Consider the following 25,687-nt stretch of genomic DNA (forward strand, 5'->3'; position numbering starts at 1 on the left):
CCCCTAAATTTCTCAGTAGCTGTTGTCCACCTTTTAAGTTGGATTACTTTTGGACACCAGATATATCAAATACTTCTATATTCCTGTGTCTATCAATGGGCGATTTAAAGTTAAAACATTTTTTTTTTTTGCACATACTGTAAAAACTTTTCCTGAAAATCATTTAGGGGAATGGGTCCCCTCCTTCTGTATTTTCCTTATGTAGTGTGCTTGCTCACAGAATTAAGACATGATGGTTAGAGACTGGGATATAGGGAGATTGGCTTACCGTATAAGCCAACTCGAATATAAGCCAAGGCCCCTAATTTTACCACAAAAAAGTGGGAAAACTTATTGACTCGAGTATAAGCCTAGGGGGGGGGAAATGCAGCAGCTACTGGACCACCACGAGACACAAAATGGGCTGCGGGCATGGTTCAGGCGTGGTACAGGAGATGGCACATGTCATGGTATTGGCATGGCACAGGTGATGGTATTGGCATGGTACAGGCATGGCACAGGAGATGCAGTGCTGCGGCATGGTACAGGAGAATGTCCTGTACCATGCCTGCAGCACTGCATGAGAAAATGCAGGGGCTACGGAGGAGTCTCACTTACCTGTCGGTGAGGCGCCTTCAATTCAGAAATGGCACCGCCCAGCGGCAACACGTCACGGCGCATGCACCGCCGATGCTCGGGAAAGCTCGTACACGTTCAGCTATTCCCGGGCATGCGGCGCATGCACAGTGACATGTCAGCGCCGGGCGGCGCCATTTTTAAAAAGTAAGTGAGCCAGTGACTCGAGTATAAGTCGAGGGGGGCTTTTTCAGCATGAGAAAACATGCTGAAAAACTCGGCTTATACTCGAGTATATACGGTAACAGCTTTTTGTTTGCCAGTGTACAAACCACCTGAAGGCAGCAGGAAAACCAAGAATTACTGCTCTTGTGTTCGTGCACTTGATGTAAAAGATTTTCCGATAAGTACAAAAATTATTTTTGGCTTTAGGCATACTTTAACCTATTCCTCACCATAATCTGTAGAGTCAAATTTTGAGGCATGGTGCCCTAGGCTGAAAAAGTGTTAATTCGCTGGATCCTGGAAGAGGTTACTTACCTTGTCCCCGGGATCCTGCGATATATTCCGGCGGTGTACGGCGGCCTGATCTTCCGCCTGATTCTGTGTGCCCTGGCTTTACGTTCCCTGCGAGTTTTGCGTCGCAGGGGGGTGGAAGTGGCGGCAAATTCAAAAAGTAAAAAACACAAACACACTGATACATTGTAATCCTATTGGATTACATTGCTAAATAAAATAAATTGACCTTAGTTTTCCCCCCAGTGCCCTTGCCTGCATTTTTACTGTACTTTGTGTCTTGAAACTGCAGAACGATCATGGCATCAAAAAAGTGCGCCGTCACCTCAAAAGCAGTGTATGACCTGCTGGAAAACGACAGCGATACAGAATGCAAAATAATGGTACCGCTTTTAGCACCTAAAATCTGAAATAATCATACCGCCTGGGAGGTTAATGGAAGGTTTCCACAACGAACAGTCTTTCCTCAATGCCAGTTAAAGCCATATTCGCTGTGCATATCGAATACCGGTAAACTGACACTGGGAGACATACTGGCAATTTTAAATAAAACACTTCCTGAAAAATGTCCACAAAAATATTAATAAAATTTCCACAACATTACCAGTCAGTCAGTGATGATATAATATTTGATGGATACCTTCGCTGCTAAATTTGGTGAGAATATCTCGTCACCAATAGTCATGAAAAGGTTAAGGAACACCATCTGTTTGTCAAAGCTAATATAGTCTAATATAAATACCAAGATTGGATTCTGTTCCTGATAAAACCATTGTGGTTTAATAACATTGTGGTTTTATTCCGTTTATAAGACTATTGCGTATCTCTTACAGCTTGTTGCTCTGGCTATCAGTTTTGCTTAGATGTACTGTATATGTTCTCTTCTTGTTTTCTTCTCGCAATTTATGGTGTGGAAAGTAAAAGCGGAGTTACGGCCTGAAAAAAAAAAAAAAAAATTAGATAAAAATACCCCTGGGATAGTCGGGGCTAGTGCATTTCAGCAACTATAGCCTCTGAACTGTCCCCGGTTTCACTTACCTTTTTAGAAGAAATACTTACCTTGAAAATGTCTTGTCCAGCGCTGCCATCTCAGGTGTGGGCAGCTGAAGCCGGAGCGTCCTCTTCGGTGTCCACTTCGGTAAAGTCGGAGTCCCAGAATGCCCTGCACCGGCCCTGCTCATCACTTCTGGTGCAGGTGCATCATCCCTGTACAGCTTCTGGGCATGCCCAGAAGCGGTTTAGCAGGGAACGACGCACCTGCACCGTAAGTGACGAGCAGGGCCGGTGCAGGCGCATTGACTCCTGGGGAGCGATTACGCTCAGCTCCCAGGAGTCAATGCAAGCAGGAAGTCACGCGCGGGCCGTGGCCGCAGAGGGAGGAAGTGGAAGGAAGGTAAGTATTTTCTTTAAAAACAAGGTAAGTAAAGCAAAAATAAAATTGTTGTTATCCAATTCTTTCAGGTTACTTAGAGCAAGCGGATGGCAAAATTTCATTTTTAGGCTGGAACTCCGCTTTAACTAGCTTCTACCTAAATTGTAGGTTGTGATGTACCAGTCAAGCAAAGCTCAAAACGTGCGGTCCAAAAGAGCTGGCTAGTGATATCAAGTGTGGCTTGGAGTGTCAGGTGGAAAAAGGAAGGGGAGGGAGACTGGAGAGCCCTTATAGTGTAGAAAGCTGTTTCTGTATAATGTTTCACTCGGTGTTTCCATCCTGGGATTCTCAAGTGGGTGCAAGAATTATATGTTCTATGCAAAAGATATTTGTGAACTTTTTCTGCAGGAGGAATTTCCTTTTTTGCATACATCTACTTCTACCCAAATTTGGCTTTTTGAGTTTTTTTTTTTTTGGTAGGGAAATATCCTAAAATCCTCATGCACTAATGGGATTTTTTTGTGTTCAGTAGGGTGCTGAGGAATGTATTTGTCATAAATAAGAGCATCATTTGAAATGATGAATCTGTAAAAGGGGGGTATTTCCCTAATCGTTTTAACTTGTGTTCAAATTTGGGAGATGGGATAGCATGACTCAATAATTTGTGTATTTCCTGTGACTTATTCAGTTTGTGTAGCTTTAGGTAGGTAACCATTTTTTAAAAGACTTCTCCCTAATCCAACACTTAATTGTCATAAGAGCCTTGTACCATAGTTTGAATAGAAATATTTTAGCCTCACATTTTTAATGCACTTAATTTGGTTTTTGAGGAAGAAAATTACGCTTGTTCTGTTAAAGGATTATCATAACCAATGACCCATCGTAACCTCTCGTAATCAGTCCTTCCAAGCCATGCGCTAAATGGATTAAAACTTGCTACTTAACTTCTGAGTATTGAGTAGAATTGCACACATTTCTAAGATATTTTTCTAATGTATTCATTTAGAAAAAATGTTAGACAATGTTGCTTCCTTTTACTACAAATTAGCAGAAACCCACTGCAGCAAAATTGCCAGTCTTCATATACTATAGAAAATTTAGTTTATCTGCATATAGTGCATACCTTCTAGCTTTTTGATATGGAAACGAGGGGCACCTGTTAACAAAAGTATGTAGGCATGGGGGACATACCCTGCCACACCCCCCTTAAAGGAGAATTATACAAAAAGAAAAAGATTAGGTAAACCTACAAGTGCTTTTTTTTTACCACGACTATTCCTTTATATTGGCTTTTGGCAATTACAAATACAGCAATTGTGAAATTGGATTACAGTAAAGCCACCCCCCCCCCCCTCCATCGCGGGGGTTACGTTCCAGACCCACCCGCCATAAGTGAAAATCCGCAAAATAGAAATACCCTATTTAAATACACTGTAGGCATGTTTTTATAACTTTCACTGTACTTTTAAAAGCACTTTAAGGTTTTTAAACGCATTTTTAAAACAATAGAAACACATTTAAACACAAAAGATACTGCGAGATAGAGCAATGGAAAACACAAAAATACTTAACAATGATTTAATTAGTAAAATAATATTAATAGGCCTTACAGAAAAAAAAAACGCAAAATACCGGGACCATGAAAACTGAACTGCAATATAGCGAGGGTTTACTGTACAGGTTTAGCACTGGGAAACACTTTTTGAAAGATGAATAACGGAATTTTTGTAAAATCTTACCTGTAAAATTCCTTTCTCTGAGTCCTCCGACAGTCGCCGCCTCTTCATATTCGTCACATATGGGGTATTAGACTTTGCTCCGAAGGAGTAGCTAGGCAACAGAATATGTTAACATTAAAGCTTTTAACATATCCCACCCTCAAGGGGTGGTCCCCTCAGTCAATACCCTCCTACTTCCTGCAACCATATCTCAGTTTTAGTGGAATAGCAGTAGAGTATACAGTCAAACCCCAAAAGAGGGGCGGGGGCGGCGACTGTCGGAGGACTCAGAGAAAGGAATTTTACAGGTAAGATTTTACAAAAATTCCGTTTTCTCTTACGTCCTCCGACAGTCGCCGCCTCTTCATATTCGTCACATATGGGGACGTCCCAAAGCAGTGCAAACATGAGGGGTGGGAAACGCATCCGCGCCGAAAGGCAACGCAGTCTCCACATCAAAGAAAAGGAACCTTACCAAAGGAAGGAAACCAGCTGGGCAACAGCAAAAATAAGTGCTCAACAGGAGCAACAACCCAGGAAAAGACAAAAAACCAGGGGATACAAAACTTATCCCAACAGCCAGGAGTCCCCAACAAGGGACCCTAGGGAACAGCCGCACTAAGAACCTTGCGGCCAAAGGAAGCATCCGCCGATGCCTGAACATCTACTTTGTAGAATTTCGTGAAAGTGTGTACGGTCGACCAAGTCGCCGCCTTACACACCTGGGCTACAGAAGCCCCATGACGACAGGCCCAAGACGTACTCAGAGATCTAGTAGAGTGCGCCTTCACAGGCACAGGGGGAACCTTCCCCTGCAAGGCATAGGCCTGTTCAATGGTCTGCTTGATCCATTTGGCAATGGTAGAGGCGGAAGCCGCCATGCCCTTCCGAGGACCCTCTGGAAGAACAAACAAGGAGTCCGTCTTTCGAAAAGACTCAGTCGATTTAAGGTAAACCCTAATCGCCCGAACAACATCCAGAGAATGTAGTCTCACCTCCTTTGGATGTTTAGGCTTCGTGCACAACGAAGGCAAAACAATATCCTCGTTAAGATGGAATTCCGAAACTCGTTTCGGCAGAAAAGAAGGATTAGGTCGCAAGACCACCTTATCCAAATGAACAACCAGGTACGGAGACTTGCAGGACAAAGCCGCCAGTTCCGACACTCTGCGAGCCGAAGTGATCGCCACCAAAAAGGCGACCTTTTTGGACAACATAGACAACGATATCTCCCTGATCTGTTCAAAAGGAGCACGTTGTAACACAGACAGGACTAGATTCAAGTCCCAAGGGGGCAAAGGATCCCTCCTAGGAGGAACCAGATGCCGCACACCCTGAATAAAAGTGCCAACCAAGGAGTTGGAAGCCACGGGACGTTGAAACAGAACGGCCAGCGCAGACACCTGACCCTTTATCGTAGCCAGCGCCAAACGCTGATCGACACCCGTCTGAAGGAAAGACAGCACACGGGAAACCGAGTACGTGCGGGGTGAAAACCCCCTGGACTCACACCAGGCAAAATAGGCCTTCCAAGTACGGTAATAAACCTTTCCCGAGGAAGACTTCCTCGCGTTGATCAAGGTATGAACAACCTCTGGAGAGAGACCCTTCTCCTTCAGGACCTCGGTCTCAACAGCCAGGCCGTCAAAGCCAGCGACTGTAAAGCAGGATGGTAAATCGGTCCTTGAGACAGTAGATCGTCCCGAAGAGGCAGACGCCAGGGGGCGTCGACCGCCAGATTCACGAGGTCTGCGTACCAGGACCGGCGAGGCCAGTCCGGTGCCACAAGAAACACCGTGCTGCGTTCCGAGTGTAACCTGCGAAGGAACCGGGACAGCAACTGAATCGGTGGAAACGCGTACATCAGCCTGTACTGATGCCACGGGGCCACTAACGCGTCCGACGCGTCTGCCCGAGGGTCGCGCGTCCTTGCCACGAACCTCTTCACCTTGTAGTTGAGGCGAGACGCGAACAGGTCCACATCTGGAAGACCCCACTTCGCGCACAACATCTGGAAGACAGCCGGGTGGAGAGACCATTCCCCCTGATCCAGGGTCTGGCGACTCAGATAGTCCGCCTGCCAGTTCTCCACTCCCGGAATGTGAACCGCCGTTATCGCCGGGACATGAGTCTCGGCCCAAGACAGAATGTCGGCCACTTCTCGAGCCGCTCGGGCACTCCTGGTGCCCCCTTGGTGGTTGATGTAGGCCACCGCCGTGGCATTGTCCGTCTGCACCCGAACCGGGCAGCCCTGCAGTCGGTCCGTCCAGCGATGAAGACAGAGCCTTATCGCACGCAATTCCAGAATGTTGATCGGGAGGGAAGACTCCCCCTCCGACCAGGTCCCCTGGGCGGACAGAACGCCCAGAACACCACCCCAGCCCGACAGGCTGGCATCCGTGGTGATTATCGTCCACGAGATCGGACGAAACGACTTGCCCCCGGACACCAACGGGGACTGGAGCCACCACAGAAGGTTTTCCCTGGTGCGATGACTCAACGAGATCTGAAGATCCAGAGATTGAGGTCGCCCGTCCCACTTGGACAAGATCTCCGCCTGGAGACCCCGCGTGTGAAACTGCGCGAAAGGAATTGCCTCGAAAGCCGAGACCATCAATCCCAGACATCTCATACACGTCCGCAGAGACGAGTTCGGAACGTCCCTGAGGGACCTGACTTCCTCCTGAAGAGTCCTGAGTTTGTCTTCCGGCAGGAAGACCTTCGCCTGCACCGAGTCCAGTATCATTCCCAGATAGGGAAGACGAACCGACGGACTCAGTGTCGACTTTGGAACATTTATCGTCCAACCGAACTCCTGCAGAGTTTGCATCGTGACAGACAGGTCCTTCTCCAGACCCTGACTGGTCGCAGACCGAATCAGAATGTCGTCCAGATACCCCAGGACAGAAATGCCCTGGGCTCTCAATAATGCCAGAACCGGTGCAAGCACTTTGGTGAAGACCCGCGGAGCCGAGGCGAGCCCAAAGGGCAACGCCACGAACTGGTAGTGATCCTCCGCAATGGCAAATCGAAGGTATCTCTGATGACCCTCGAATATGGGGATGTGAAGATACGCATCCTTCAAATCGATGGAGGCCATGAATTCCCCCGGAACCAGGGCAGCCACCACCGAGCGCAGGGATTCCATGCGGAACTTGCGAACCCGCACAGAGCGGTTCAGAGCTTTCAAGTCCAGAATTGGACGAACCTTGCCCTCCTTTCTGGGCACGGTGAACAGATTGGAACAAAACCCCCGAAATCTGTCCCGATGAGGCACCGGAACCACCACTCCCTGAGCCCTCAGGTCCCGCACCGCCAGGTGCAGATCCCGCAGGCGCTCTGGAGACAGTTGTAGATTTGAGGGAAAAAATCTGCTCTCTGGCCGAGAGAGAAACTCGATCTTGTAACCAGATCGAACGATTTCCAGAACCCATCTGTCCCGCACACGGGCCAACCAGGGCTGAAGAAAACCGAGCAAGCGTCCCCCCACCCCAAAACTGGGTGAGGGCGCCCCTTCAGGCCGAACTGTATGGGCCGCAGGTCCGGATTGGCCGGACTTCTGTTTCCCAGACCAGGGTATCTTCTGAGAGCCCTGGCCCTTGAACGGTTTGCCCTTGTAGTGCGGCCGAAAGGCACGAAAGGACCCCTGAGGGGGCCGAAAATGAGCATGCTTCTTCCCAGAAGCCCCCTTAGCCTTGGGGAAATGGGGCAAGAGAGTGCTCTTACCCCCGGTAATCCCCTTAATCAACACATCCAGGGACTCCCCAAAAAGGCGAGACCCATCATAAGGCAGATTGGCTAAGGTTTTACGTGAAGATTGGTCCACCGACCAACATTTCAACCAAACCAGGCGGCGAGACAACACCGCCACGCTGTGCACACGCGCGGCCAACGGAATCAGGTCCAGGTCCGCATCACACAGATACATGACACCCTGGTGGATCTGATCCACCATATCCAGGGTCGCCGCCGAGGCCGAATCGGCCACTAGGACGCGCCTAAGCATCTGCGTCCAACTTGCGATCGCCTGGGCCGCCATGAGAGAAGCAAACAGAGCCTTAAGCATAGAACCCGTAACAGAATAAGTATGACGGGCAAGAGACTCCAGTCTCCTATCCGTGGCATCACGGAAAACAGGGGATCCCTCTGCAGGGATCGCAGTGGCTTTGTTCAAAACCGCAATAGCATGATCCACTGGCGGAGGCACACACCACCGTTCATCAGTGGCAGGCGAGAAAGGATAACGCAGCTTAAATTTACTTGGTACCGCAAAAGGCTTGCGCAAATCGCGCCATTGGTCCTTAACAGCGCGCTGAAAATCAGCATTGCAGGGAAAAACCTGCGGCGTCCTGCGTGTTCTCTGCGTCCCATAAGCCGCCAAGGCAGCTGGGGGACACACCTCGTCCTGCAAACGTAGCGTCTGCTTAATGGAAGCAATCAACTCATCCATGATTGCAAGCTCTTCAGGCGAGCCAGGGGGAGAATTATCAACCCCCTCAACTTCAGCCTCTACCTCAGACCCCACTAGATCAAGAGAGGAGCGGGACCCCGATAGGGGGGTCCCCGCCAGAACAGCCCCATCACCTTCACCCTCAGAATCAGAGGACAGAGTAACTCTGGGCCGTTTAGTAGATTGAGCAGCCACCAGCATTTGCACCTGTGCAGCAAGGCCAGCCACAATAGTGGCCAAATCCCCCCCTGGGGGGGAAACAGCGGTCCCCTGGCTTTCCACCAATACTGTGGGAAACTTGCCCTCCTGAGAATCCATTGCCCCTGTATGCCAGACAACCAAGGGTTAACTGCCCCCTTACAGCAAGCGCGGCAAGCGCAGCCCACCGCACCACACTCAGGCACAATGAGACCCCCACAGGGAATATACAGACTGAATACAGGCAATGGAATACAGGAATAGAAGGATAAAACCTGAGGAGACTCCGCTGCTGCTGCTGCCTCGATCGGTGCTTCCAGGAGAGAGGAAGTGATGCTGCCAGGGCGCTCTATGTAAGCCTATGGAGGCTACAAGAAAATGGCCGCCGTGCACGTAAACCATGCGGCCGGAGCGGGCGCCGGTAAAATGGCGCCGTTTGGCGCCGAAATCGCCGCTCCACAGTGCATAAAATCACACACAATATTATCCCATACTATGGATACATGTTAGATCGCCGCAGCGATCGCTGTATATGCCCCAACATGCCATTAAAAACATGCCCCACAGCACACAGCTCCTCACACTGCCCAGCCTGACATACTCAGTGTCATACAGCTCCCCCCCCCCCTTGCAGCCCACAGCATGCAGCCGAGATATAGGGAGACAAGCAGTGTGATTAAAGGCAGGTTACACAGTCCCAGACTGAGACCCCCCCCAGACAGACAGGTCCCCACATAGATACACTTACCTCACATGGCGTGGGGAACCCGCACAGGCGAACAAGCCGCTGCACATGAGGCAGGGAGAGTCGCAATTCAAGACACACACAATGGCGGTTCAGAAACCGCACAGCGTCCGGTGAGGTAGCCACCTCACCAATCATCCCTGCACCGAACAGGGATGGGTCGTTCACCGTGCCAGGAGCGTTACCTGGCTGAACGCTCGATGGCAGACTGGGAAGCCACTGACCCACGACCTGCGACCAGGGGGATCAGCCCGAGACCCAGTCCGCATGATCCTCTTCGTCCGAAGAACTAACTAATGCTGACAAAAATAACAGCTAAGTAAAGGTAGAGAGAAAACTCAAACAAAATATCAAAAAGAAGAAAGAGTCTGGGACAAAAAGTCCCAGCACAGAGAGAGCCAGCCACTCCTGACAAGCTAGACATTAAAACTGAGATATGGTTGCAGGAAGTAGGAGGGTATTGACTGAGGGGACCACCCCTTGAGGGTGGGATATGTTAAAGCTTTATTGTTAACATATTCTGTTGCCTAGCTACTCCTTCGGAGCAAAGTCTAATACCCCATATGTGACGAATATGAAGAGGCGGCGACTGTCGGAGGACGTAAGAGAAAGTACATTTTATATACAACTATATAGATCAGATCAAAATGAGGAGGGAAGAGGGACTTCCACAGATTTAGGTTAGGAATGTGTCCATGACTGTTTAAATTATAGCAGTGGCTGCTATAGGAGCTATTTATTGGACACATTCAGGCATCATCCATTGCAGTGGTGACATGACAGTGTGGCAGAAGAGACTCCCTTCTAATTGGCTTTGGCGGTAACATCTGCTATAGAGTGGGTGTCATCCGATTTCCTGACTATCCGCTGGGGACCTGGAGAGGGATAGGAAGCCGGTCCATCCTTAGCAGCCCATGCAACAGGCCCTATTGGGGAGCAGAGCAGGAGTGGAGAGGAGCCCCCTGGATATCTGATAAGGCCTATATTTTTAGACCTTGAGGTGAGCGGCTAGTAGACATAGAGGGGCATAGGAGAAGCACCCCACCACTTTAAGCACGGTGTTAGGTGAAGGAGCATCACCTTTGAAATTTCCCCACCTGGATACACTTCTTGGACTATTTATTTAATCCTCTTAATTGTTTGGAGCACCGAGGACACTTTAGATATTCAGTGTATTTATTTATGCACTAGTTTATGCACTTAGCACTTTACCTGTCACCGATTGAATCTAAGGCACTTTAAGCGGTGTTACATATCTTAATTTATTTATGTATTTTTTCCACCATTTAACGTAGATTTTTGAGGTTTTTATATTTATAGCACTTTGATTTATTCATGTGATATATTGTATGCACACACATGATTGTAGGACAGACATTTTTATACCCTGTACACTTTATTTATATTCAACCACTTGGAACACGTACTTATTTTGTCCTATTTACAGTTTTATACACTTTAATCTGAGTATATTTATAGTAGATTTATTATTAACGTCCCAGAAGCGCAGTATCCCCTACCCTTGTTTTTCATTTCCTCATTGCCCACCAGTGCCACGTATCAGTGCCCACCAGTGCCACGTATCAGTGCCCACCAGTGCCACTCACACAGACCAGGCAGAGATAATGGTATATAGGAACTGTAGGCATGGCTGCAATGTGGGGAATGCCTGGCTAATTTTCCTTCTTCCTGGAAGTATCCGACTTGGAGGCGACTCCCATTGAAGTCTATTGGCACAAATCGCATACAAGTCGCCTTGTAGTACAGGACCCTTTTCTGAAGTCGGAGCGACTTCAGTAGTGCATATTAAGACGGCTCTCATTCATTTACATTGCATTTGTTATGACAAGCGACTTGGGGCGACTTGAGGGCACACAAGTCGCCTGACAAGTCGTACTAGTATGAATGGAGCCTTACTTGCAGACAGACGTTAATTTTTTTGATCTAAAAGAACATCATACATTGTAAAACATTGTGTTTATAGTTATCTTGCAGCCTTAGTCCCCATTCACACTAGCGTGACATGTTAGGTGACTTGGTCGCCTGACAAGTCGCGGTGGGTTGCCTGCCATAGATTAGCACAGGACCCGTTCTAATAGGAGCGACACAAGTCACTCCGACTTAGAAAAAGGGTCCTGTACTACTTTGGGGCGACCTGCATTGACTTCAATTATATGAAGTCCGTGAATGTCGCGCCGAGGTCCGCGACTTCACAGGTCGCCCCAGCAAGTCGGGTTGCCCCTGTGTGAACGGGGTCTTAACAATGTTGATAAACATTTGCCAGAAGCTCTCCTTTTTTTTTTTTTTTTTTCTCTTTTTGACAGCTGTGAGGGAGTAGAGAACAGCTCTGTATGAATCGAGGACATGCTGTTTTAAGTTTGTGAGGGGGGGTGAATCGAGATCGCATTTTTTTTTTTTTTTTTTTAACGATTAATCATGCAGCTCTACCCTTCAGTATAACAGCCTGTCTCATTACCCAGTAGGAATATGTGGAATGGGACAAGCAAGCTTTGTAACTACAGGAAAGCTTTAATGGAGAAGTTTGGATGATTCTTCTTATAACAAGAGATAGAAAAAAAAAACAAAGTGACAATACCATTTTATTGTCTAACCAGTTCTGGACTGGAAGGATTTGCCCCCCTTAATGACCAGGCCATTTTTTGCAATATGGCACTGCGTTACTTTAACGGAAAATTGTGTGGTTTTGTGACGCTGTCCAAAATAAAATTGATGTCCTTTTTTTTCCCCCACAAATAGAGCTTTCTTTTGGTGGTATTTTTTTGCGCTATAAACAAAAAAAGAGCGACCTTTCTGGAAAATAAAAAATAAAATTTTCGCATTATGGTGTATATTATTCCAAAAAAATTTTTCATCCTTATAGGCCAATTTGTGAATGCTACATATTTTTGGTAACAAAAAAAAAATCGCAAGAAACGCTTTTTGATTTTGCGCAAAAGTTATCACGTCTACAAACTAGGGGAAAGATTTATGGTATTTTTATTTATTTTTTACTAGTAATGGCGGCAATCTGCTATTTAGAGGGACTGCGACATTGCGGCAGACAGAGTGGACCCCTAACTGACATTTTTGACACTTTTGTGGTGACCAGTGACATTACTACAGTAATCAGTGCTAAAAATATGCACTCTTACTGTAATAATGACATTGGCATGGAAGGGGTTAACCTAGGGGTGATCAAAGGGTTAAGTGTGTGCCTAGGGGAATGTTTTCTAACTGTGAGGGAAGGGACTTGTGAAATGATCATAGAGACTTGTGATCCTATATAGAATGATCACAGGCGCTCTGTGATCATTTCAGAGAGAACGGTCTGCTGTGTTTACAAAACAGCAGACCGTCCTTCTCTCTCAGCGGGGAGCGTTCGCAGATGGCCGGCGGTAATTGGTGCAACTGGCCCTGTGCATCTGTATCCCCACTGCCTAGTAGGGGCGGGAGCACGCCCCCAAGCACCACACGTGCGACTGATTGTAGGGCTATGTCGGTTTGCGCAGGAGAGGCTGCCTGCCGCAGTAAGTCTGCAGCAGGCGGTCTTAATGTGGTTAATTTACAGGTCTGTGCTATTTTACGTTGATGGAAATCCTGCTGTTTTACACCAGCCTTGTGTCCAAGTGGAACAGAAAGATGGGCCAAAGGGTGGGAGCTAAACTTGAATTGCGAACTATCGCCTTTTTAAAAAGCAGCAGGACAAGTAGTATGACCCATATCAAGAGTTTCAAAGTAGACAGTGAGGTAGAGCCTGCAAGATCCCTGAACCATGAGAAATGCTGACAAAGTGCTGTGCCTGTCAGGCTAGATCACCTGCTGCTACTAGTGTGTGTGTGTGTGTGTGTGTGTGTGTGTGTGTGTGTGTGTGTGTGTGTGTGTGTGTGTGTGTTTGTGTGTAAAAAAAAAAAAAAAATAATTATATATAGTATATGAAGTTCTGCGTAAATTGACGGCGCTATACAAGTACCTGTAATAGTAAAATAATTTGCATCTTTACTATGGGGAAATCATACGTGCGAGGGAAGTGCATCCACTAAGTTCCAGGATGGCTTGCTGTGACCCCCCTAAGGGAACTGACATTTTATTGTCTGAACCATTGCCCCCTACATGAGTCAAAACACTCCTCTGAGTCCTCAAACTCCTTCAGGCATAGCTCCCCCCTCAGTTTTGTGCAGGGAGGAGTTATCTGCAACCATGTCTAAGTTTATGGAGAAAGCTGGCTCAGAATGCAGGGATGGTAAACAGGATCTCACACCCTCCAGAGTCCATATCTGATTCCTTGTGGTTGTATTTGTTTCTGCCAGCTGAGGATGAGGAGGCATGTACTTGATCCTTACTGGATGAAGTTGTACATGAGGAGGCTCGGACTGCTGACATAATGTAAGGATAGCATTTTTTGTTTCCTTTTAAAGGTTTTCTTTGTTTACCCCTCCCAAATGTTTTGACCCACACTGTAATAAAATATGAGCAATTTTTTATGTGTATACACAAACTATTTGCAGTTGTCTGGATTTTTTTTTTTTTTTTCAATCAAAATTAAACAAATTAAATTTCTTTTAGGTCAAGAGCGGTTTGGAAATATGACCAGAGTATACTACAAAGAGGCTGTGGGTGCCTTTGTTGTGTTTGATGTTACCAGACTATCAACTTTTGAAGCCATTACTAAGTGGAAATCTGACCTGGATAGCAAAGTTTATCTTCCAAGTGGTGGACCCATACCTGCTATTCTTCTCGCCAACAAGTGTGATCAAAAGAAGGAGAACAGTATGCCAAGCCCTTCCCAGCTTGATCACTTCTGTAAAGAAAACGGTTTTGTTTCGTGGTTTGAAACCTCTGCAAAGGTAATATCACAAATCGGTAGACAACGTTTTTATATTTGTAGAATGCAACTCCACTAAAACATTTCGTTTTTAAATAGTATTGGAAAGGTTTAGAACACCTGTCAGGTTTTTACAGTTTTGTTATGTTTAGTTACACTGATAATTAGGGCACTGATCATCGGTGTCCTGATAATCAGTGCAGCCCCAACAGTACTGCCTATCAGTGCCCATCATTGGAGCCTCATCAGTGAAGAAGAAGAAAAATTACTTATTTGCAAAATGTTCATTTAAAAAATCCAGTGCAAAAAGAAAGCTTGATCTGTCTCAAAAAATAAGAATTTCATATGGATACAATGCTGCATGACTGCACAATTATCATTCAAAGTGCGACAGCTCTGAAAAGTGGCCTGGGCAGGAAGGGGGTGAAATGCCCAGTTTTGAAATGGTTAATAGAAACTTAACAGACAGAGACTAACCCTTCTCCACTCCATCCAAAACACAACCACTTGACCTCCAGAAGGTTTACTCACCTTCATGACCAGGCCATTTTTTTTTTGCGATGCGACACTGCGTTACTTTAACTGACAATTGCGTGGTCATTCGACGCTGTACCTAAATATTTCCCTTTTTACCCACAAATTGAGCTTTTTTTTTTTTTTTTTTGGGGTGCTATTTGATTACCTCTGCTGTTTTTTTTTTTTTTAATTATTATTTTTTGCACTATAAACAGACAGACCAGTTTGAAAAAAAAAATGTGTGTGTATTTATATATATATATATATATATATATATATATATATATATATATATATATATATATATTACACACATTCTGCTTTAAAACATATATTCAATAGAAATCAGTTTACAAAAAATCATGTTTCTTCTGCTACATATTTTTGGTAAAAAAAAATCCCAAGAAGCGTTTGATTGGTTTGCGCAAAAGTTATAGCGTTAATAAACTATGGGATCGTTTTATTTATTTTTACTAGTAATGGCGACAATCAGCGATTTTATAGTGGGGCTGTGATATTGCGGCAGACAGTCGGACACGAACTGACACTTTTTGGGGACCAGTGACACTTTTACATCATTTAGTGCTAAAAATATGCTGTCACTTTACTAATCACTGGCTAGGAAGGGGTTAAGCATCAGGGGCGATCTAAGGGTTAACTGTGTGCCTAGCTAGTGTGTTTGTGTCCTGTGGAAGGTGCTTTTACTAGAGGAAGGCTTGGATCCATGCCCCTGCTTTGCAGGAACAAAGGATCCATGCCTTCCCTACTGAGGGAACTGCAATCTGCCTTTTCTCTATCGTCCATTGACAGACGCAGCTCTTATGCTTCCTCTACCATAGGGTTATGCTGCCCCCTACAAGAGTAGTACTAGGCAGGAAAAAATTCACTGACAAACCTTCAGGGGCTGTCCTTCAAGGCATAACCCCACACACACTCTGACACAAGCCAGTTTCTTGCTGCCTAGTGAAGGAGTAGGACCTAGGTTTCCTGCTTGGACTTCGGTCTTTTTGTTCTTCTAAGAATTTTTCTGTTTATTTCTCTTTACTCCCTAACGCTAGCTAGTGTCAGGGGAATCCTCCAGGTGAAATGCAAGTGACAGCCGGCTGAGGTTTCGCACTGGGTAATATAGATCCTTACGGTCTCCCACCCTGGCCAACGAGCAGGTTATAGTCCCGCACTAGGCCTCACCATGACAGAGCCCCTGTGGGCGGGGACGAGCCTGCGAGTGGATGTCTCGTGGGGACGCATCAACCTGGAACGCCCTGAGTCGCAGCGTACCCCTCAGCTGGCAGCACCCTCACTCAGGGTGGGAGGTGGTCTGTCTGGAGCGGAGCCCACCCGGTCCATGGTATGGTGAATAAACTGAGCCCCCCATGTCCCTAGTGGCCTCTAGGGGAAATGTGGGCCCACTCCTGGGAATAATGGGACCCTGTTTTCCTAAAAGATCCCCCTGGTCTATCAGGATCCCGGCCCTGCCCTCCCTGCTCTGCATGGGGGCGCTATATTTGGTGCCTGGAGGGGGGGGGGGGGGGGTATACAGCGGTACCTTATCCTGTGGGGTCTGTTTAGGTTGATCCCTGGTGTGGCCTTGTATCTGGGTCCAGACCGCATGGCAGCATTTGGCCGCCGCCTTAGGTGTGGGCATCGGCTCCCTATGTGTGAGGTGATGTGGCCATTTTCCCTGGGCTTCCTATGCAGTTTTATCTGTGCCATTTTGTTGTAGCCTGGAGCTACACAGGCAGTTTGGCCTCTTGTGGATTGATTTCACTTCCTGTGCTCAGTTCTCCATGCTGCAGACGTTGCTGGTTCCTCTGTAAGGTGATACAGTATGGAGGTAATTTCTGGGCATTCCCTGCGCATTCTGCTTCCTGCCGCTGTTTAAAGGGTAACTCCGAATATAGCGCAATCGCGCGGTGCGGACCACAATCGCAAATGTAAAGGGGCAGTGCACGTTTTTTTGTCTTATTGCAAAATGGAGTCCCAGGTGCTAAATTCTCCATCAGACCCCCCTCAGTTAGACTGCCGGTACGTCCGGCCCGCAGTCCATAGAGTCTCTTTTTCTGCAGCATTGGAAAGTCTGGCATCAAGGGTTGCTCTTGTCATGAAACCTTTTGCAAACCAAAATCGGCCATTGCCTTCTCTGTCTTCTGACTCAGAGAGTGATCTGGTCACCACGGACAACCCCCTCCCTGAGGGATTCCTGTCCTCGCATTTGGATGGTGAAGAGAACCTTTTCTTCGGCCGCAGCCCAGGAACGCGCTATGGTGGAAGCACTGATTTGTTCAGTAAGGGAAACTTCACAATTGACTGATGAGCCCGCACAGTCAGGAACGAGGGTAGTTTTGGCTCCCGCATAGCCCAGAAATCGGGTCAGGTGTTTCCTTGTCCCGAGGAATTTCGCGATATTGTGAATGAACAATGGCGGGGTGCCTAAGCGCTTTAAACACTGTTATCTCTTTAACTCGGTCTCGAACCACTGGACGGTGCCACCCAAGGTGGACCACCCTGTTTCCAGGCTTAACAAATCTACTGGAAGATTCCCCAGCCTTCAAGGACCGGTTGGACAGCCAGGTGGAATCCCTTTCCTGCCACCTCCCATGTTTTGGCAGGTTCGGTACAAAAAACGTTCTTGGTGTCCGTTCTGGTTTCACAGACGGCATCGGTATGGGTTAAAGTGTTTAGGGGTAACTTGAACACGGAGTTCCCTCAACCTTGATTGAACTCACTTACCAGATGGCCCAGACGCTAGTGTTTCTGTGTGATACGTCCTTGGACGCGGCCCCTCTGGTTGCTAGAGGGTTAGCGGTAGCGATTGCCATATGCTACATGGTGTGATCTAAGAGCTGGTCGGCTGACCAGGCTTCCAGAAGGCCTTAACAGATCTCCCCTTTCTGGGCTAGCGATTGTTTGGAGACTCCTTGGATGAGTTGATAAAAGGCTTAATGGGAGGTAAGAGTACTCTTCTTCCCCCTATCCTACACAGTTTTTTTGTGTCTCAGGGACACAAGAGAAACGTAAACCGTTCAGAGCCTCTGGAGCAAGCAAAAAGGCTTGGTCAGGTAAGCCCAAGACCAGTCAGTCCGGTTCTGCGGACAATCCTCTTCTGCATGAATGGGCGCCCTTACCCATTTTCTGGGGTGGGGGGACATCTGCGTTTCTTTTAGGAACCCTGGATGTCCTTGATCCGGGACAAATAGGTTCATGAACCGATTCGTTCCGGGTACAAGTTTGATTTTCGGCCGGCAGACAGATCCTTTCCCTCAAATCTTTGTCTGTTTCCAGATCGCTTCAAGGCTCTCAGAGAGGCAGTGCAGGACCACCTTGCTCAAGAAGTGATTGTGTCGGGGTCCCTCGCAGGACCAATTTCGAGGTTTTTATTTCAACCTATTCTCTGAACCGCTTTGTGCGGTTGCAGTAGTTTCGGATGGAATCTATTCGGTCGGTAGTAGAGTCTTTAGATCAGGGGGATTTTTTTTAGCCTCCGTTGACATCAAAGGTGCGTATCTGTAAATCCCTATATACGGGGGACACCAGAGGTATCTCCGTTTTTGCGGTGGTGGAGGAGCGCTTTCAGTTTGCGGTGTCACCCTTTGGTCTCGCCTCTGCTCCCAGAGTCTTTACCAAGGTTTTGGCCCGGGTTGGCGTGGTTGCGCAAAAGAGGGATTGTGATCAGCCTGTCGGGCTGGGGCAGGGTGCTGGCTGACCCCTGTGCCCAAGGAGTCTGGTCGACAGAGGAGTCTTCTTTAACTCAAATAATAATGGTGATATAATCAGCGCAAACCATATACAAAAAATATAATGAAACAAATAAATGCACAGACAATGCCGCCAACAATCAATGTTAAACACAAAACACCAGTGAATAAATAAAATAATAAATATTGCTGCGCCAAGTGAATCAATCAAAATAATGAGTAAAGTTGCATATATAAATCATAATATGAAAGCAAATCAATGCTTATATCCATTAATAGAAATATAAACCATTCAGTAATCCAAGTGCTTAAAACCAAGTGATTAATAAAAGACCCAATGGTGCAAAAAAAAAAAAAATATATATATAAGCAAAAAAGATCAAATAAAAAGACTAAATCTGTGATCTAACAGTGCAAAAAGTGCTCCACGCTTCACTCAGGTGCTCCCGGTGATTGGTGCAGGATTAGCAGCTCACCTTAGGGATAGACTCCATGGAGTCATGCACAGCCTGTTCACTCCTCTCCTTCTTTTGCTTCAGCTGACCCTCCGAGTGCGCCAGGAACTCGGCATAAAATAAATGGAAGAAGGGGATCTAGTGCTCTCTGTTAATACTGCTTTATTAAATCAAATGCAAAAAAATCCACTTGCATGTCCCAGTACTTAAGCAGTGCGGGCTTCCAACATCAGACAGTGCACGATCTCTAAACCTCAGAGGACCGACGTGCTGCAAGTAGGCTCCTTCCCCCATACGCGTTACGTCATATGACTTTGTCAGCTTTGTCTTCTTTAACGACTGATGTTCTGGTACTCAGAGCAATCGAGATTTGTCTCATCTATGGACAAATTGACTGCTCGATCTCCCGATTCGAGTTCCAATCGGACAGTGCCACGACTGTGGCCTACATCAATCATTAAAGGGGCACAATGAGTGCCGGGGTGGCCCAGGAGGTGGCCGAGATTCTGACGTGGGCAGAATGGTAGGTGTCAGCTCTCTCCGCAGTTCACATTCCGGGAGTGGAGAATTGGAAAGCGGATTACCTGAGTCGTCAGGTTCTGGATCACGGGGCATGGTCCCTTCATCCAGAGGTATTTAGTCTCCTGTGTGTTTGTTGGGGGACCCCGGAGGTCGACCTGTTTGCATCTCAGCTAAACAAAGGTGCAAAGGTTCGTGGCCAGAGTTCGAGATCCTCTGGCCGACGTCAGACGCATTGGTAGCTCCTTGGAGCCAGTATCGGCTGTAGGACTGAAACAACGAATCGATTATGAAAATAGTTGTCAACTATTTACGTAATCGATTAATCGGTCAGCCGATTAGTTGTCCTGCATACAGAATGCATTATTTGTTAACATATCAGAAAATACAGTGCAACGCACATACAGCTCAGTACACCGTCCATACATGTATGTAGATGGCAGAGAACTTGTGAATGTGTGAGGAGCAATGCCTCATGGGAAATGTAGTCCCGGGCAAGAGAAGGAATCTGGTGATTCTAAAGGCAGAGGTTTTTGTTTCCTTGCTATAGGGACACTCTATACAGTACTATACTTTGCAGCTTCCTATAGGGGCACTTTGAGGGCCAGAAGTGCTGTGTGTGGGGGGGGGGGGGGGGGCAGAAGAGGAGAATCAGTGCTGCTCTGTGCAAAATCATTACACAGAGAGGGTAAGTATGACAAGAATGTTGTTAAAAAGAAAAAATCCAACGTTTACAATCATATTTTAAGGGCTCTGTGCAGGGAAGATGAGCATCTGAACCCAGAGAAGGTGGAGGCCGATAGACTAGTGGTGTTGTAAGGCATTACAATTACATTTAAAGTATATGTATATGTGTATATAATATGCATTATAATTAAAATGATTATATCCATGAAAAAAAAAGTGTCAGCTTTTAGTACTACTTTAATATAAAAATGTGATTCCCCCCTCTACCTTTTATATAGGTTCATGTCTGACTCCCAGTTAAAATATCCTGCATATCCGACTTCTGGGCATATTTTTTTTATATACATACACATGATGTAATACTTTCACTGTTTCACAGTAGCAATTATAATTATATTACATTATCGATATCTGCTGTTTTTTTACTATAAAGGGCTATTTTTTTTTTTTTAACCCCATCATGACAGGTGATAAAAAAAGCATGCTGCTGCTGCTACTAAAGGTCTTCTGCTGCCCATACATGTATTGGATTTATGGGCAAAAATATTTGCATCCTATATTTGTACAAAAATGATTTGTATATTCGTTGGACGAGTGTTTGAAAATTCCACTTGCTTTAACATTACATTTTAAAATGAGTAGAACTTCTGAGCAAAAACCACATACACTATTTGAAGATTCGTTTGATCGAGAACTTTTCTTTTCTGCTCCTTCAAATTTTCATGTCACTGTAGTTGACAACAAACACTGAATATACCCCACTAATGGTTAGAAAAAAATCAGATGAATGTTTTTTTAAAATTTTTCTAAAAAAAAATTTAGTTTGGGTATGGCCAGCATAAGTGACAGCAAGCGCAGGGAGCTTGTATCAAGCTACCTGCCTACTAATAAGGGAGTCTATCATATATATTATGTACCAATCCAGTCTGAAAATTTGCAAAACAGTGTTTTAGGTCTTTTAAAAATATTGATCTGAGTCTCATATGTACCACATTTAAACCTCCTAAGGCTCAGTTCACATTGGGGCAGCACGACTCTGTACTACTTCGGGGGCGACTTGTGCATTCCCATGCACCACGACTTCGGAGCGACTTGCACGGACTTCACATAATGGAAGTCTATGCAAGTCGCTCCGAGGTCGCCCCGAAGTAGTACAGGACCCTTTTTCTAAGTCGGAGCGACTTGTGTCGCTCCTAATTAGAAAGGGTCCTGTAGCAGTCAATGGACCACGAGGGAGCGCGACTTGTCAGGCTGACAAGTCACCTAACAAGTCGCGCTGGTGTGAATGGAGTCTAATACATATGTCTGTCTCAGAGAGGATTTATCCAACTATATAGCTGGATATTTATATTTACTGCTGCATATAGATATTCAAGAATATTAACTAAATTATACACCAACCTTTTTTTTTTGGAGGTTTTTATTCGATTAGTCGATCGAAACAATAATCGGCAAACTAATCGATTATGAAAATTGTTAGTTGCAGCCCTAATCGGTAGATTTATGCCTTTCCTCCGATAGAGCTGTTGAGGTTTCTCCGCAGGATGATGGTGGTGATGCTGGTGGCTCCAGACTGGCCTCCTGGGTCTTGGTACGCAGACCTGGTAAAGATGGTCGTCGTGCCTCCCTGGCAGTTGCCTTTGAGGGAGGACCTGCTGTCTCAGGGGTCGATCCTCCATTCTGCTTTACGGTCGCGGTTTTTAACAGCATGACTGAGAGATAGCGGTTTCTCTGAGTCAGTGCTTCCTACCCTGCTGAGGGCTAGAACAGCGACTTCCAGAAAGATTTATCTTCGCACATGGAAGATGTATATTTCATGGTGTGTATCACAATAATTGCACCCTTGCCTTTTTTTCAGTGGCTAGGGTCTTGGCTTTCTTGCAGAAAGGAGTTGAGCAATGGTTGGCCTTGGGCATGATCAAGGGCCTAGTGTCGGATTTGGCGATGTACTTCCAAAACCCGTTGGCTGTTAATACCTTGATTTGCACCTTTTTTCAAGGGGTGTGTCATATGGCTCCTCAGAGACAATCCCCCTTGCTTTAGTTGGATTTGACTTTGGTTTTGTCTATTCTTCAAAAGCCTCTTTTTGAGAATATAGGGACAGATCTCTGCCTTTGTTATATCAGAAGGTTGCCTTTTGGTGGCTATTACTTCTGCTCACAGTGTGTCTGAGTTGGCGGCGCTTTCCTGTCATTCGCCTTATTTGGTCGTCCAGAGATAAAGTGGTTCTCCGCCCTAATCTTTTTCTTCCTGCGGTGGTGTCTGAATTCCATTTAAATGAAGACATTGTTTTGTCTTCACTCTGTCCTAAGCCTAAGCATCCCATGGAAATTGCCTTGCACTCTCTGGATTTGGTTCGGGCGATCAGGGTTTACTGGTTGGCCACAGAGTCCTTTAGGAAATCAGACTTTTTTTTTTTTTTTTTTTTTTTGTCCCTACTGAGGGATCTCGTAAGGGTTGTCTGTGTCAGCTGCGCCTATATCCAGATGGATTAGGCAGACGGTTGTACAAGCTTATTCATTGTAGGGTCAGGTCCCTGTGACAGCACATCCTACCAGAGCGCTGAGTGCTTTTTGGGCTTTTCCTCACCAAGTCTCTGTTACTCAAGAGTGTAAGGCGGCGACTTAGTCATCCATGCATACTTTTACAAAATTCTACAAGGTAGATTTGTTGGCATCTTCGGATGCAACCTTTGGCCGCAAAGTTTTGCAGGCTGCTGTTTTAAAGAGACTTGTTTTTCTCTTTCAGGGGTTATATTTGCTTTCTATGGATAAGCTCCTGTGGTTCCTGGTTGAGCTTTGTTACCCAGTTGGCTATGTTTAGCCTTTGAAAAAACGTTACCTGTTTGTTTTTTTTATTTTCTTTGGTTACGTTCTTCCCACCCCTCATGCCTACACTGCTTTGGGACGTCCCTATGGTAGAGGAAGCATAAGAGCTGCATCGGTCAATGGACGATAGAGAAAACTGGATTTTTATAAGAACTTGCCGTAAAATCCTTTTCTCTGAAGTCCATTGACAGACGCAAACTGGCTTGTGGCAGGGTGTGTGTGGGGTTATGTCGTGAAGGACAGCCCCTGTAGGCGTGTCAGTGAATTTTTTCCTGCCTAGTAGTACTCCTGTAGGGGGCAACATAACCCTATGTTTGAGGAAGCAGAAGAGCTGCGTCTGTCAATGGACTTCAGAGAAAGGATTTTACGGTAAGTTTTTACAAAAATCCAGTTTTTTACACAGGCAGACCACCGTTCTGCCTCTGCGCTGGATGATCAGCGGGTGCCAGCGGAACTCAAGATTGTGGTATCCACAGATCAGCCCCCACTGTGTATAATCACGGCAAGAGCGGGTTGCTGGCAGCGTGCATGCACACCCCAGATCCGGAAGTGTCCAAACTTGTACTAGGTATGTCAGGGCTCAAAATTTCAAGTCCTGAGCTACTAGCCAGACCTAAAGAGTTACTCGCCACCAGTTGCCCCACCTATAGGAGACGCCCCCCCTTATGTGTCCATAAATAAGACATGCTGTGCCTTGTAGTCCTATATGAGACCCCCCCATCATGTGACCGTAAGACATGCTGTGCCTTGTCCTATATGAGACCCCCCCCCTTAGGTATGTGAATAGAAATATGGAATGCTGAGCCTTTTAGTCCTATAGGAGATGCTCCCCCCCCCAACCACGTGACCATAAATAAGACATGCTGAGCCTTGTAATCCTATATTAAACCCCCCCCCAACCATGTGACCATAAATATAGATTGTAGTCTCACCTGTGCAGGAGAAGAGAGAGGAAGAGGAAAGGCGGCCGGATAATCAGAGCGGGGATCACTGCACTGCAACATCTTTCATTTGAATTGCCAGGCAATCCGCTTCACTCGTAGTCCCACCGCTTGGCTCCTATGATAGACGTCACACGTACCGGCGGTGTTCTGTCTATCAAAGGAGCCGAGCCAGGAGGTGGGGCTACGTGTGAAGCTGAGCGCCCGGCAATTCAAATGAAAGCTGTTATAGTGCAGCGATCCCCGCTCTGATTATCCGGCCGCCTTTCCTCTTCCTCTCCTCTCTCGTCCTCGCCCGCAATCATTTTCCACTCGCAAAATGCGAGCAGGTGAGTTAAAAATTTGATGGCTGAGGTATGTGATCTGGCGCAGCTGTGCCACCATATAAGGTAAGTTATACAGGCAGCAAGTGGGTAAAGGTTTTCTAAACCATATAAAAAGCCCCACCTACAACTCCTAGTGAAAATATACAATTTTCAGGTTAGTGACAATAAGCAATTTGTGACTGTAACACATATATACACACAAAGGAGAAAAACTATAAAGGTCAAGTGGAATGCTTTACACAAATTGCAGTGGGTCATTGTCAAAACAGGTCTCGCTGTCATACCAAAGCTGTAAAGTAAGTATGTCTGTTACGATCCATGAAGCGCTCCACTAAAAGTCTGGTCTGCTTTAATGAGCCTTGTATCTGGCACTAGGTTTACATTTCTGCACCAACAGGGAGATAAAACATCTAGAGAACAGCACACACGCATATCCCAGAGAGGGAAGTCTACGCTATTAGAACAACCCAAGAGTGGAGATTTCGATTTTTTTAATGTTATTTTTAGCCAGCGGGTTTCCCCTTGAAAGTGCTTTCCAAATAATGTTTGGGCCTCAGTCATATAGCTTATAATTAAAGTAAATGTGTAGTATTTTTGAAGTATGTACCCAAATAGATGATCACTTTTGTCCTTTGTTTACTTTTATTTGTATCGTGAAAATGTCTATTATTTTGCTTGAATTCTGAATATTGGCATGTTGCAGACAACCACAATCCTGCTGAAAACCACAAATTTAGCATCACAGAAATTGGCTGAAAAAAATGTAGACCAGCGGGAATGGTGTTAACAGTTTTAGGGATTGTAAACACTGACTGAGACACTGCATAAATATTTGTATACTAATGAAGACTGAAAATTCCCACTACTGAAAGATTTATAGAATAAAATTGTATTAAATGCTAAACCAGTGGTTCTTAACCTTGTTGGAGGTACTGAACCCCACCAGTTTCATATGTGCATTCACCGAACCCTTCTTAATTGGAAAAATAAAATATGATTTTTTCAAATTCAAAACATAGGTATATATTATTTTAGGTATATATATTTATACATAGGTGCACAAAATGAACGAAACCATTAAGAACAAAGAACAAAACCATTAAAACATGATTTTCACACAAAAACAAAAACATAATAATGAATATTTACTGTAAATTAGTGTGACTTCTGCTGTTGTCTTTTAGAGACCAGTTTAGAAATGCGTGGCTTTATCTTGGCAAGTGCCACTCTCATGTCATTATCATGTCTCATGTCACCTCACCCTGGCCTGCTGTAAGGGGGGATCTATATGGGGGACGGGACCTCACCTCGCCCTGGCTTGCTGTATGGGGGGAGATCTATATG

At 45.9% G+C, this 25,687-nt stretch overlaps 1 protein-coding gene across 2 annotated transcripts in view; it reads left to right on the forward strand.

Annotated features, from left to right (window-relative positions):
• The window catches only part of RAB32 (RAB32, member RAS oncogene family), a 168,529-nt gene that overhangs the window by 123,198 nt on the left and 19,644 nt on the right, over positions 1–25,687 (forward strand). For both annotated transcript variants that reach the window (XM_082252538.1, XM_082252537.1), the window contains exon 2: positions 14,118–14,398. In XM_082252538.1, coding sequence (XP_082108664.1) covers positions 14,118–14,398 — 281 coding nt within the window. The remainder of the gene's footprint in view (positions 1–14,117; positions 14,399–25,687) is intronic.

The sequence above is a fragment of the Pelophylax lessonae genome, assembly GCF_965119305.1.
Source record: "Pelophylax lessonae genome assembly, chromosome: 3".
Classification (NCBI taxonomy): Eukaryota; Metazoa; Chordata; class Amphibia; order Anura; family Ranidae; genus Pelophylax; species Pelophylax lessonae.